This window comes from Lutzomyia longipalpis, chromosome 3 (genome assembly GCF_024334085.1).
Source record: "Lutzomyia longipalpis isolate SR_M1_2022 chromosome 3, ASM2433408v1".
In the NCBI taxonomy this organism is placed as follows: Eukaryota; Metazoa; Arthropoda; class Insecta; order Diptera; family Psychodidae; genus Lutzomyia; species Lutzomyia longipalpis.
Window position 1 is genome coordinate 12,746,486 of NC_074709.1, and position 14,653 is coordinate 12,761,138.

The 14,653-nt window shown below is 31.2% G+C and overlaps 1 protein-coding gene across 17 annotated transcripts in view; it reads right to left on the minus strand.

Annotated features, from left to right (window-relative positions):
- The window catches only part of LOC129794248 (protein phosphatase 1 regulatory subunit 12A), a 39,051-nt gene that overhangs the window by 13,957 nt on the left and 10,441 nt on the right, over nucleotides 1–14,653 (minus strand). For 4 of the 17 annotated variants that reach the window (XM_055834997.1, XM_055834995.1, XM_055834994.1 and 1 more), the window contains exons 2-10: nucleotides 8,083–8,195; nucleotides 6,013–6,555; nucleotides 5,828–5,907; nucleotides 4,172–4,306; nucleotides 3,919–3,997; nucleotides 3,233–3,466; nucleotides 2,830–2,904; nucleotides 2,605–2,730; nucleotides 1,924–2,095 (exon numbers count right to left, since the gene is read on the minus strand). In XM_055834997.1, coding sequence (XP_055690972.1) covers nucleotides 1,924–2,095; nucleotides 2,605–2,730; nucleotides 2,830–2,904; nucleotides 3,233–3,466; nucleotides 3,919–3,997; nucleotides 4,172–4,306; nucleotides 5,828–5,907; nucleotides 6,013–6,555; nucleotides 8,083–8,195 — 1,557 coding nt within the window. Of the gene's footprint in view, nucleotides 1–1,002; nucleotides 1,408–1,923; nucleotides 2,096–2,604; nucleotides 2,731–2,829; nucleotides 2,905–3,232; nucleotides 3,467–3,918; nucleotides 3,998–4,171; nucleotides 4,307–5,827; nucleotides 5,908–6,012; nucleotides 6,556–8,082; nucleotides 8,196–14,653 lie in introns of those variants that run through there. The other 13 variants (XM_055835001.1, XM_055835000.1, XM_055834998.1 and 10 more) reach the window with 7 other exon arrangements.

The window sequence follows — 14,653 nt, forward strand, 5'->3', positions numbered from 1 at the left end:
GGGTTAAGATCAAAACAAAAGAGTGGTTCAGGGATTTTTAGAGACATTACAAATGACAAAAAGAGAATGATTTATGTAAAAAAAAATGTGTTCTAGGTGAGAATTTGAGATAAACTACGAAAAAAAAATTTTTCTTTTGAGAACTTTCTTGAAAATCAGAATTTTTGAATTTAAGGCAGATTTTTAGGTTTTTTTTTTGTTATGAATATTTGACGTTTTTTTCTTCTAATTTTTTTTTAATTTCTGTTCTAATTCGACGCTTCTTATTTAACGTTTATCTCGCTTTTCTAGAATTCTTTCCACGTAATTTTTGGCTAATTTCTTTTAGTCTATAAATTGTTTTTGACGTCTTTTGACATCGAAAAAATTAGAAAAGTCTCTCACAAAAGTCTCAAATAAGATAAAATTTTAACGTTAAATTATTTACTTAAATTTAGATCTTAATGCGTTAGTTTTTAGTTGCGCTAAAGTCGTCAAATGTTGAGAATCATTCCATGTAAATAAAAAAAATAAGGGAAAATTCGAGTCTCGGTAAAGGAATTGAGTCATTATTAGCCTTTTTCTGCGTCACAATAAGGTAAAATTGCGTCAACATTAGTTTTAACCAACTCAAATTGTTATCATAGATCAATTATTAATTTTTTTTTAAACATTCTTCAAGAATCTTTGACAAATATTTTTAAGCTTTGAAAATAATCAAAGAAAAGCTCTCAAATTCTCACGAAATTGAAGTACCCGAAGTAGGGGCTTCATGGATCTGGAGGACTCCGCCCCCTTTCAACTCCCGGCACTGTACCCAAAATGTCACATACACTAACGCTCTGACTCCTGATGAGTCTTACCACTTGTCTCAGCCGAGGCGGTCTGACTCCATCCTCGAAAGACACCCCTAACAGTGCATTGTGGGAGAAGAGAGAGTCCTCTTACGCAAAACAGCCTAAGCTGAAGGGGTAGGCATTCGGGCTTTTTGAACACCTTTTGGGGTCATAGAACTACAAAATGTACTTTATTATGTTTCTTTTTGTTCAGAGATGAAGAGAGTATAACAAATAATAAAAAAAGAACAATGAACGACACGCAAATTATTCGCTTCGATGAAGGTCTTTATGAAGAGGATTTTTTTATTCATATATAAAGAATTTTCGATTGTGTGTTTAATATATATTTTTTTAATATATATAAAAAATTTAATCATTGCATTGGTGCAAAAAAAAAGAGACAAAAAACACAACACAGGAGAAACATTTTCTCATTTTTTTTCTCATGGAAATGCACGTGGGAAAAAACTACCTAATTTTTTTTAATGTGTTTTTTTTTGAGAATCTCTGTATAATATTACTTCTCCACCAATGAACAATGAGACATATTAGTTTCAATGAAATGTACAGTGAAGAAGTCAAATTTATCCTGGAAAATATATAAAATTGAGAAATTCATTTAGTTTTCTTTTCTTTAAACTTTAATACAGATCAGATGGGAGAATTCTTTTGGATATAGAAAAGAAGCTTGGGCAAAGATTATATCATGAAAAGAATAAAAACCTTCGTCAAAGCGAATAAATTTTCAGTTCAAAAACAAAATTCTAATTTATTTACAGAAATTGGGATAAAAAAAACTCATTTTGTCAAAATAAAATCACAAATTAGCAACAAATCTTCCAAAATATCTTTTTTCTCAAAATAAAATGTTTCAAATGAAATTAGGAATAAATTTTGGTTTAAAGAAATTCCAACAGAAAAAAAATAAGCCCTTTGCCCAAGCATGCCCAAAAACCAAAATTTGTCATCTCTCTCTCTCTCTCTCTCACTTAATAAGCAAAAACTCTTTTTTTTTAATTATCTAATTTAAATAAGAGAGATTTCTATCTCAACTGCATTCTACTAAAACTTATTATAAAATTTAGAAAAATAAAGTGAGACTTACATTTGCATTTGCATTGTTATTGTTGAGGTTTTTCTTCTTCACCAACTCTTCGGCACTTTTAATTTCATCAAGAGTCACCCCTTGGGTTGATCTTCTTGTCTCTCTAACACGTTTGGCATGAGCTTTTCGTTGTGTCTCACTCTCTTCATCACGTGTTGGTGGCACAAATGACCTAATACAAGCCAAAAAAAGAAAAGAAAATAATTTGAGGAAGGAATCCTTAAAAATTAAACTAAGGACACCTCACTTGAAGATTTTAAAGATTTAAAACATTAGAATTTGCTTTTAGTCGTAAGAATTTGTTTTTCATTCCACACAGAACATTTTATTAAATTTTCAGTCCTTTCAGTTAGTTTTCAGAAGAAAAAGTCACACGAGAGGAAAATATTAAATCAATTAAATAAAATATTTTTCATTAAAACAGAGGCAATCATCAGCTTAAATTTTCTTTTTTAATGGAGGCACAATATCAACAAAAAAAAATTAAACAAAAAACGATACAAATCTAAGATAAAAATGGAAAAGAAGACGATAAATAAAACATAAAATAAAGGAAACATTTATATGACGATTTAAAATAAAATTTTGTCAATTTTCCCTTTTAATTTAACATTCCATTTTTATCTTAGAATTTGCAAAAAAAAAGATTTTTTCTTGTTTGAAAAATGAAAACCCAATTACTTGAAGAAATTCTTGAAAATATTTCCAGGAGACATTTTATTTGTGGTTTGCTGATTACTTTGGGCTTGACTTTGGGCATTATTGTTAGTCTGTTCGACTCCAGATGCCACATTTTCCTCCACATTCCTATACAGATAGGTCACAAGTTTTTATGGAAAGTTTTACAATTTTTCTATATAAAAAAGTACGAAAATCTCTACATGTTTTTGCATAAAAATAATTTACCTTCTAACTGGTGCAGATGCTGCAGTTGTTGGTGTTTGTGTCGTTGGACTCTGTGGTGGTGAAACTGGAGTTTTTCTGTTGGAAAAATTTTAACAATTAATTTTATGTGAATTTATATGTTTTAATGATATATTCATTTGAATTTATCCTTTTTTGCAATTTAAATTCTATAATAAATGATTTGAGATTTAAAAAAAATTAGATTGATGAATGATTTTGCAAAATAAGTTGCAAATTGCATGCAGGTTACACAGATTAAACGATTTGGCAAGCTTTTATTACTTTTCTCAATTTAAACATAATATTCAAATATTTTCTTTTTCATAATTTGTTGTGTTTTGTACGAGAAGAAAGAGAGAGATAAAAAAAAGTGAGAGAGTTTTGTAGATTCTCTGGAGGATACCTTATTTGTCTGTAATCTTTGAGTGAAGCTGATCGTTGTACCGAATATGTTTGTGAGGGATTTGTATTAACAACAACTCCAGTATTTCCACGAACTTCCACACTTCCGGTGCTGTCTACTCTGCCAACAGTTTTTGGTCCACCCCCGACAACCCCTTTTGCCGGTGTTGCAGGGAGAACTGGACAGGAATTTGCCTTTATTCTTGCCCGGAGTTCTCGATATTTTTGATAAAATCTACAGTTGAAAAAAATGCCAGGACAACAGCAATGAGATAGTTAGCGATAAAGAAAAAAAACAACAAATAGCTTCTAAAAACACACAAAACATTAAAAAAAAAGTCTTTCTTCTGCATCACGAAGAAATTTTCAAAACAATACAAAAGAACGATAATTTCTAATATTTTTTTTTTACACACTGAAATATAAAATAAATAAATTGAAAGAAGAATTAATTATTCTTTATGAGTTTAGCGGTATTTTTTAGAAAATGATTTTTTAAAAGTTAAACATTAAATAAATAAATAAAAAAAAAACTATTTTCCATTAATACTGAAAGAAGCACATGAAATTAATAATTTTGTGCTCTTCTGGATATTTTTTGTTGTGAAAAATGATGAGAATTTTGTGTTAGAAATATGTACATAAAATGATGTTGAATATTTTTCTTTTAGTTTTTTTTTTACATACTTTTCATCGTGCTCAAAACTCTGTGTTCGTCTTAATATCACTTCAGAGTCCGATGGTGTAACCTCTTTGTCCGGTACTTCTGCAATGACACAATTAGCCAAAAAAAGAATTAATAATTTCTTTCATTTAATATTCCAACCACGATATTTTCTTGTTTTTTCTTTGATTTGTTAAAGAGTTTAAAAAAAAAATTTAAGGAGGTTTGAAGAGTTTCTTGAAAGTAATTATATTGCGGAAAAAAAGTAAAACTTACGACTTTTCGGTGGACTTTCCTGTCGGGCACGTGCCTTAGCTGTTGTAATTGGTGGTCTTCTCCATGTATTTGAATCCTCTTCAATTATTTCCGGACGATTCGTTATTTGTTCACTTGGTGCCTTCGGTCTCTCTTCTATCGATACACAAAACACACAGAAAGAAAATATTAAAATTAATAATTTTTCCCCCTCATTGAGAATGCAATAATTATATTAATTTATCACATATTTTCTTATTTACAATCATTTATGAATTCTAAATTATAAAATATGTAATACAAATAAAATATTAATTATAGGTATTTTTTACAATAGATACTCCACTATGTATATGATATGAATATTTTATATTCACAATAAAATTAATGAAAAAATAGCTTATCTACGGTCATTTTCAGATGATATATTATGTGTAAAATTAATCATTTATTTATTAATTCTATAAAGTGATTTTATTTATTGATTTGTGGTTCTGCCAAGTCATGTGAATTATCTCTCTCTACGTGTATGAATTCTAATCCTCTCTGTAAAATTTATTGTCCTCTTCCCGAACATATAAATTATCGGATTAATCACATGCTACTTAACATAAATAATGTAAAACTATTAAAGGTGGAGGTGGGTGACAAAATTAACATTTGGCAGAATTAAAAAAAAAATAAATTGCAATTTTTCAAATAAAAATATGAGAGTTTTTTTCAAAGAAATTTTAAGTAGTTTTGGACGTTTAATTTCGGACAAATTAATTATAATTTAAATATGATTAAATGAGAGCTTTAATCGCTTTAAGGACATTAATTATAATCTGAAAATAACCGCAGGAGCTAATTATTTATATTAAACAATTTTTACACAATGAGAAAATCAAAAAGTTTGTGTAAAAATTCCTGATTAAAAATTTTAGCATTTAAAAAATTAAAAATTAATTATTATTTAAAAAGACTTCATATCGCTCGGGCACGTCGATTTAACGAATTTTTAACACAACTCAATTGACTTCTCATTAGTGTCATCTTTCACCAAAATTCTTGCATAATTTCATTAAAATAAAAATAAAAACTCATTGTGCATTTGATAAATAATTCAATTTTGCTTTTTTTTTTGCGCTCCTACAACCATAAAAAAATGTGCCCCAAAAACTTCCTTTCCCCCAAAAAGAAAAAAAAAACAGCAAGAAAAAAATTGTCAAACTGAATCCCATTAAAGAAAATCATCCGCATTCCTTTTAATTTAACACATTCCTTGAAGTGTTTGTTCTTTGTATTTTTTTTCTTTGTACATCATTCTTGTGTTACCTATTGACTCTGAGAGACTTGATGCTGTACTTTCAGTTGATTCAGTGTAGTCTGAATCGCTTGGGTCATCACATTCGGCAATTCGGTGCAAAAAAGTGAATCGGGCTTCATGTTTTTTGTTTTGTTTTTAACCATGGGGCAGCATTAATTTAATTAAATATCATTCGGTTAGTTTAATTTTCTTCCTCGCATTTCTTCTTCTTCAAGAAAAAACATCTTTATCACATCTCTTCTCATACATTTATCATTAAATTTTTCTTCTTCTTTTAGCACAATTATCACCTCTTTTTTGCAAGAAAAAAATAATTTGAAGAGATGAAAAGAAAGAGAGGGAAAAATATTCATTGAAAAAATTCTTACCATCTTTCAATTCTGGCTTAACTTCCACACGAATCACTTTGGGTGGTGTTTCGTTATTTGCATCCAAACCATCCTGGATTCTATTGAAATTATTATGGAGGAAACAAAAAAAATATTAAGGAGTGTCTCCTTTATCCACCAAACTTCTCTTTTTTTTCATTTATTTTTAAGCATGTCAACAATACCTTATTTGGCTGCCTGGCCGCCTCTTATTCTTCTTCTTCCTAATCTCCTCTAAATACCGTGCCAGGGATCCATCAGCAACATCAATCGCTGTCTGCCCGGCAAAATTTTTCGTGTCAATGTCAGCCAGTGCCGTGATTAGCATGTGGGCCGCCTCTTTTTGACCCCAATGCGCCGCAGCATGTAGTGGCGTCCAACCATCATTGTCCTGCTTATCCACATTCGCTCGTCCCGCAAGCAGAAGGCTCAAGACATGATTGTACCCCTTTGCAGCGGCTACATGGAGTGCCGTGGCTCCTGTTCGTGGATGCGGTCTATCCACTTCCGATGCATCACTCCTTAGCCACCTCTTTGCATCACTCATCATCATTCGTTCTTCCCGCGAACGTGCCTCCTCGCAATCAATCTCCTGCTCATCAATATGCTTTTGCAGAAGATCCTCCATACTATTTGATGTGGACAGATCTATTGGAAGTTCCCCATCACTACTAACCGTAGACAGATCTGCCCCACTCTCAATTAAGTACCGCGCTATACTGACAAATCTGCACACACAAAAAAATTATAAAACTTTAATGAAATAAAATTCCATTTCTATGAAAGACTCTGATAAATTGCGGTCATTTAATAGAAGAGAGAAAAGAAAAAAAAAGATCATTGATAGACATTCCTTTCATACATTACAATATAAATTCTTAGAAATAAATTAAGACTCCATACATCAGTGGAGAACATAAAATATGTAATTCAATTAAAATCACTTTTATACACATAAAATTAATAATTATTATTTTTATTTCAGAATAATTTCATTGCATTTTCTTATGAGACTTCACTGATTCTTCTTTATGTTTACAGCATAATTAGAAAATTAATCATGTGGTTATGCTCTGTTCAAATTAATCTTAACCCGTAGGACCACCCCGTAAAACAACGTTGACCAATCAGAATGTTTTTCCCCGAAGTTATCAACCAATCAGAGTTATTTTGAGATGCATATTCTTCTTCTTATTTAATTAAATTTCATTTCCAATTAATTTTGTAGTAAATTCAATTTAAATTATATTTTAAGCAGAATTGGAGTATCGGAGCAAAATTATAAGAAAAAGAAATTCGAATTTTTAGGTTAAATTTTTATCAAAACTGTCTTTTGAAGCAGCTTGAGTCCCTTCCTCAGGACTTTAAACTATTTTAATTTAAACCACTCTGTTTAATTTGAACAAAGTATCAACCTGTGGCTAAATATCTCACTATTCTATTGCTAAACAGAGCTTTCATCGAAATTTAATAAAAATTTCAAAAGGAGCCACAAAAATAAAGAATATTTTTAAACAAATTAATGAAAGTCAAAGCTAGTGATGCTTCACTTAACCCCTGACTCCTCTATTGTGCCCTTTCATTGAAATTATTTTGTAAAAACATAAAATTCAGCAACTGAAGACAGAAATTGACTTTTGTCTTTCAATATTATGCCAAAAATGATAAAAGAAAAATCATCACTATTGTGAATATCAAAGAGACAGACTATTTTCCTTTTTTTTGCATGAGTTCCTTTTGTTCTTGATCTAGATGTATGTATTGTACATCATCTATCTCTCTCTCTTTCAGAGAGCGGGAAATTTTATAAATTTGGCAATGAAAGAGTGGCGCGAAAAGTGAATATGTATTACGGTTGGTGGAAGTTTTTCAATCGCGTGCGAAATGGCAAAGAAGAAAGTGCAAAAGAGACGAAGCACACACATTTCAATTTTTAAGCATTCGACAACGAGAGTTTCGCATCGAAAAATCTAATTATAACGGATCACGTGCTATAAATAAATCTGCGTTACTTGAACTCACAGTGACCCTATTTTCTCTAAACTCTTCTATATACATATATGTTACATATGCATGTATGTTTTTTTCATAATTTAATTATTTTCTACGCTTTTCTAGCACTTTGTCCAAATTATTTCCTCTGCTCTTTTTTCCGCCTTCAAATCGAACATTTTTTTTCTTTTGATCTTCTTCTTGTTCTCAACCACCCCAAATCTAATACAAAAGATATTAAATATTGTTTTTTTTTTCATTACCCGCAGGAAGCTGTGGCATGAAGAGGTGTCCAACCTTCATTGTCGGCACGATTGACATCGGCTCCGTGTTCCACTAGAAACTCCACCATATCCAAATTGTCATCGATGCAAGCCTATACGGAGAGTACGGAAAAAGAGAAAATTAATTATGTTAATGGTGCACTCAAGAAGCCGACATTAGAAAAAGAGAAATAGAGTAAAAAAGATCGCAAAGAAACGTGCATGAGCCGAAAGAATAATTGCGCACCACAGAGATCATCTTAATTGAATCATAATTAGATTTGCTCCAAGTCAAATTAGAAAATTTATAAAATGGAAAACTAAAATGTTTGAAGGGCAATTCTCTTTACTTATTTCACTTTATTGATTTCAAAAATATTTTTCTAATTGAATTTATATGCATTTTAACCGATTTCGTAACCGCATGAAACATGATACATTGAAACATTCGAACTATGTATCAGAACAATAATTTAAATTAAACTGAAAATTTCTTTTCATGTGCGCCTTTATTAAATTACAAGAAGTTATTTCTTCAACATAATTAGTTTAAAAGAAACAAAAAAAAAAAGAAAAGAAATTATACTTAAATTGCAAATCAATTTCCTTTCCTATAAAACCGAGAGAATATTGAAAACTAAGAGATTTTTTTCGAGTATTACTAAATGAAAGAAAACATCGCTATTCTTATCAAAATTGCCATCATATCCTCCCCATTTAGTGTACTACAAACTCTAAAATTAGAAAGAAAAAAAACTATCCCATCGTATTTGAAAGAAATGCTATAAAGATAAGTTTAAAACAGGAATAAATATATTAGAAGAAACTTCACATGATTTTCGTATAGCTAATTTTAACCATCACCATCATACACACAATCTGCACTATAGTGTTCGAACAACACACAAAACTGGAGATGAGCTACCATTTTATACATTTGCGGAACTACCAAATGCCAAATGGCATATAAATTATGATTTTATGGCAATACAAGAGAGGAGAGCTTCTCTATAGCTACAACTTTAAAAATTTTCAATACAAAAGCTCCTCTCTTTCAACTTGCTTCTGATTCTATGCAAACATCATGAAGAAAAACAAATCCAAAACAATTATTTATTAAAAAAAAAAAAGAAGTTAATTGAAATGAAAAAAAAAACGTGATAATTCCTTAAGAGATAATTTAATCATCAATTGAATTTGCATTTTTATTGAGAGCTAAAGTTGAAAAAAACCAGTTTATGTGTGAAATAACAAAAAAAAATCATTTCTTATTAGTTTATGTGATGCTTCTGAGAAGAAAAAAAAAAGAAAAACAAGAGAGCATAAAATAAAATGTAATGAGTTAGAGAATTAGTCGTCATACACGCACAATTGACGTGAGACACTCTTAACACATAGATTTGCACATCATGTCCTTCCTTGAGAGACTTTTTGGGACGCAGCTGACATTGAAGATGAAATGGGAGCAAAATATTCTTCACATTGATACAAATTCAACATTTTATTTTTTTATTGACACAAATTGCATTTTTACAAACAAAATTAACCCAAAAATTAAACATTTTCAGAGCTTCAATTTGTCACAATTTTATTTCATCTACATAAAATGCATTTCATATATAAGTAGGTATATATGTTGTGTCTTCCTCATTTGCTTGCAATTCGCGTGTATTTTATATTACATTATGATGTTCTTAAAAACCCATTAAGGTTTGCTCTCGAAAGAGAAAAAAAAAGAATAAGATATAAAAGCATGAAGATGGTGATGAAAAAATAACAATCTTATGTGAAACAATACGAATTACAATAGAAAATTCACAAGGTTATGTTACAGATTTCAACATTGCTTATTATTTTATTTCTTGCATCTCTTCTAAACTATTATTTAAAGTAGAAAAGTATGAGGAAATATTTTAAAGGATTAGAGATTAAGAAATATTTCTTCCTTTTCTCAAAATCATTAAAATATTTCCACAAACTCTTCACATTTTATTGAACATTCAGCTAAAAGTAAACTCTCCAGAAAAGAAGATCCCTGTTTGATTTATTCTTATACTAAAACTTCTCCTCCAGGTGGTGACGTGGAGTCTACGAGGTAGCCAATAAAAACATTAAAAAAAACATTTTTTCCAAGATTTTTCAAACTCATAATTAATTATGAGTACGAAGAAACAATCTCGAGACAAATTTTAAATATTCTCTCAATAAAATTGTATAATCAAGATAATTTTAACTCGAATTTCAACAAATTGGGAGAAAATTATCTGTATGACTTTATGTCTTCAAAATAAATAAAAAGTCTCCTCCACACATATAAAAAAAAATTACAACTCGGTCAGTGACACGCAGAAAAATGCATCGTAAAATTTTATAGCTCAATCTTGAGTTTATTTACAAAAAAAAAAAAAATGTGAGAATAGCGCAAAATATGAGGCAAACTGAGGCACACATTTTCGCATAGATGGGATGATTGGCTTCATCATCAATGGACCACCCCGTGCATGAATAAAATGCACCATTTTGCACCACTCACACACATTTTGCTGCAGCACTGTGCAAATGGGAAAACCAAAAGAATAATAATAGGATGGTAATTTGAGGCTCAACAACAAACTCTCTTTCACCTCTTTTTCCTCACTTGCTCTTTCACACTGACTTCACCCCCCTTGGGAAGAGATGAGATATGTTTGTTGTGGCTCGTGCCACAAAATATCACATCTAGTTTTCATTCTTCATCTGCATCATCATCATATCCTCTTGAATAAATTAGATTATTTAAATTTTTGACACCTTACCCAGCACACCTTCAGCAGCCACCACGCGGTCCGTGGCGGTCATGGGTGGCCCCTGTGGCGCCACCAGACAGCCACCACACGGTCAGGTGACATACAAATGGGGAATAAATCGTGACCGGTCACTGTGACGTCCCCTCTGTGGATGGCTCGTGGCTACGGCGCAAGCATCCAGAAAAATTTCCCACAAAAATATCCCAAAAATATTCTTTCAAAATATACATATTTCTACAACATACATAGAGGGCATGGCGATGGTATATTCCCTCATGAAATATACAATAATATGTCAAAGAATTATCATAACTTTGTAATCAGATTTTCGGGGTATCAACCATTCAGAAATAAATGCGATATCCACTTTACGTCTTGAAATTTAATGAATAATCTCAAAATGCGGGTCCTTAATGCAATTTTATTAATTAAATGATTTAAAATTGACGATTTTCAGGGTAAAATAATAAAATTGCAAAATATTGATCAAAACCTAAACTAAACCCTTTTAGAAGGGTCCTGACATTGTTTTATGCCAATAAATGTCCAGGATTATAAAGAAAATAAGATTATTTGTAATGATATTTTTCCACGTGCTTCATATGGGCTAAATAGGGAACCATTGCAAACATTATTCTCGTAGGTTTACGTAAAATAGATAGCTATTGCAAAGACTAAAAACTGAAAATACGCTGTTTTCGAGACTTTAAATAATATGAATTTTCTGCAAACAAAATGAATTCATATATTTTACTGTGCGTCTGGAAAGTTTAAGAGTTTTTTTGCAAAACATTTGGGTATTTCCAATATTAACATATGCATTGATGCCCAAGTGCTGCTCGAATTGCTACCTGGAGCATAATCTTTTAGTTTTCCCTACTAAGCCTTTCGGCAGTACAATACCATAAAACCAATTTATTACCTGCAATTGTCTCAACTAAAGGAAAATACTTACAGTAATATTTGTGTTAAAATTTTTACCTATATTCATACCTAAGATTAAGATTGAAAATTACGTTTAACCTGTTATTTAGTAGGTGCGGTAAAACATATTTTTTTCTCTCTTGAACGTACTTAAATATCGATTGAGTGGTTTTTATTTTAAAGATAATTTATTTTCTGATTAAAAAATGAATAACTATGATTTTTGGTTTGAACGATCACAAAAAATATAATTAGTAATTAAAGAGAGCATTGATAAAATGGAATTAAAAACGCGAAAAATTTAATAAAGTATCTTCGGATAATTTTTAATTATTTAAATTAATGTAAAAGCATATTTTAATTCAAAAATATAAAAATATTTTTTTCTAATATTTTTATTTTAAACTCATTTGGCATTGATCTCCCGGAGAATCATTGATCTTGTGAGTGAGAAGCATCGCTGTGACGTCATGCACTTCTTAGGATCGCTGTGGCCGTGTGGTGACCGCGTAGTGGCCGTCCACGTGGTTCGCGCATCGCTTGCGGATATATATTTGTTTCACTTTTCTATCCTTGTCTCCCTAATGCGTTTTGGGTCTGTCACCAAGTAATCTACGCTAATGTGTATGAAGAGTATAGGAATATGACGTTTACGTGCTTCTCTTTCACACAGAAATATCTCAACATAACTAGCGCCGCGGTGGTGGCTCAAAAAATTATTTTGGGAAATTTCCCAAAGTAGGAGCCACAGGGCGGCCACGAACCAAAAAAAAAGGGGACCCCCTGTGACTATACATTTGTGGCTGATTAAAAAAAAATTGTTTTCTTTATATTTTAGATAAAATGATATTTATCAGTTGTTATCAACATACTAAAGATGCCCAGATATTTTATTTTCAAGAAAAAGCTAAAAAAACTGCTAATATTCCACATAAATTGTAAACGTCTCGTCCCCGCTGTGGCTGCTCTGGGACCCTCTCGTGGCCGTTTTTACAAAAATGTTTAATTCTCTTAAAATTCTATACTTTTCCGATTGATATCGATTTTTAAGTAATCTCTATTTGAAATTATAAAGTTTCTGTTACATTAAATTGGTGTTAAATACGTGAAATACGATTTTCAAGATTCATTGAATTCTGCATGGTCACAATTTGCAACCATTCGTGGGTCCCCTGTGGCCGCCAATTTCGGTCACGGCAAAAACTGAAAGAGCCACGAATTGGGACTGTCTGGTGGCGCTACTGTGGATCCCCGTAGCAGCCACAGGAGCCACAGCCACACGAGGCTAGCTGGGTAATTTATCACACTATTTAGCTCTTTATCCGCATACTTAATTCATCGTGACACCTTTATGCACACGCGAAAAATGAATGAAATTCTTATTTAAATTTAAATTTACAAATTACTAATTTTGCAAAAAAAAAATGTGGCAAAATAAATTCTTGGCATCAGAGAGAATATATCTAATTAAAATATTGTCTCCCACGAATCTTATGTTTTTTATAAATAAAGAAAATTCTTTTGAAAATAAATCATTGATGAATTTGTATAGTCTTTTCTTTATTCTATTCACCCCACTTATCATTTATCGAATATTTTTTTTATTTTGAAATATGCGTAAAAAAAATTCACGCAGATTAATCCACAGGTGGAATTAAAGTTAATAAGAAAAATTTACGCATTAATCAAGCCTATAGGCAGGGTCTAACCTTAATATGCATCAATCATCAAATTTTTCTGGTATTTGCAACATAACAAGTAATAATCATTTAATAAAAGAAATAAGAGAAATATTTTTTTTGGCAAAGAATAAAAATAAATAAATAAACATAGGAATGTATTATTGAGAAAAACCATCTCTCTTCAAAGACCTTCTCGGCGCCATATAAACCACCACAAACATTCAAAGATCGAAAAAATGTAAATGTACATAAAAATTGTACGACAGAAGAATAATAATAGCAATTGATTGTCGATTTATCAAACTGTCAATTTAACATCCAAATCAATAAATTAGCATAAAAAACTCTTCATTGCATGAATGTAATTTTAACCTCTAGGCCGCCAAGCGGGGTCGTTGTACGACCCCAGCCCTATATTTCGTGCTATAACTTAATAAATATAAAAGATACCATTCCCATCTTTTGGAAATAAGTTCTTTGGTTATCTGAGGAGGTTGTGTAAAAATTTCAGCTCAATCCGTCTACCACAAGAAAAGTTATTAAGGAAAATGTAGAAGAAGGGAATTCAAAAATTGATGTAACGGCCATGCTGCGGAAAATTTCTTAGAATGAAGTTAGTCACATCATAAATCATATGGTTGAAGGGGGTTGAAGGGTTGTGTTTACTTTCTCACTTTACCATCTCAGTGTCAGAATTATCGCGAATAAGTAACATAAACAACATAAAACATAATTAGAAGCATATAAATGTGCAAAACAATAAAGAATATTCAAGAAATATTGCCATTTATCACGGTGCGGGAAGTGAGGGGAATGTGGGGAAGTAGTGAAAAAAAATAGCAGTTGCGGTCAACTTCGTGGCAAATTTCTCACGAAGAAAGTGTGAAAAATGAGTGAAAAATGTTTTTCCCTAATATCTTCTTCTGCGTGTTTCCGGGTGGCGAATTTGTGATGCAAGGGGCAAGAGGACTATATAAGGAGTCTAAAGGTAGTGACCCGACAGTTCCCGGTTTTATAGTTTATGAGAAAATCGACTTCCTTCTTGGGGTCATTCAACGACCCCACCTTGGCGCTCTAAGGAAGCTCCAAGGTCTTGGCGGCCAGCAGGTTAAAAAATGATGTACATGTGGTAACTTACGGTGAAGGATAATAAAATGAAAACATTTTGAACGTTGTAAG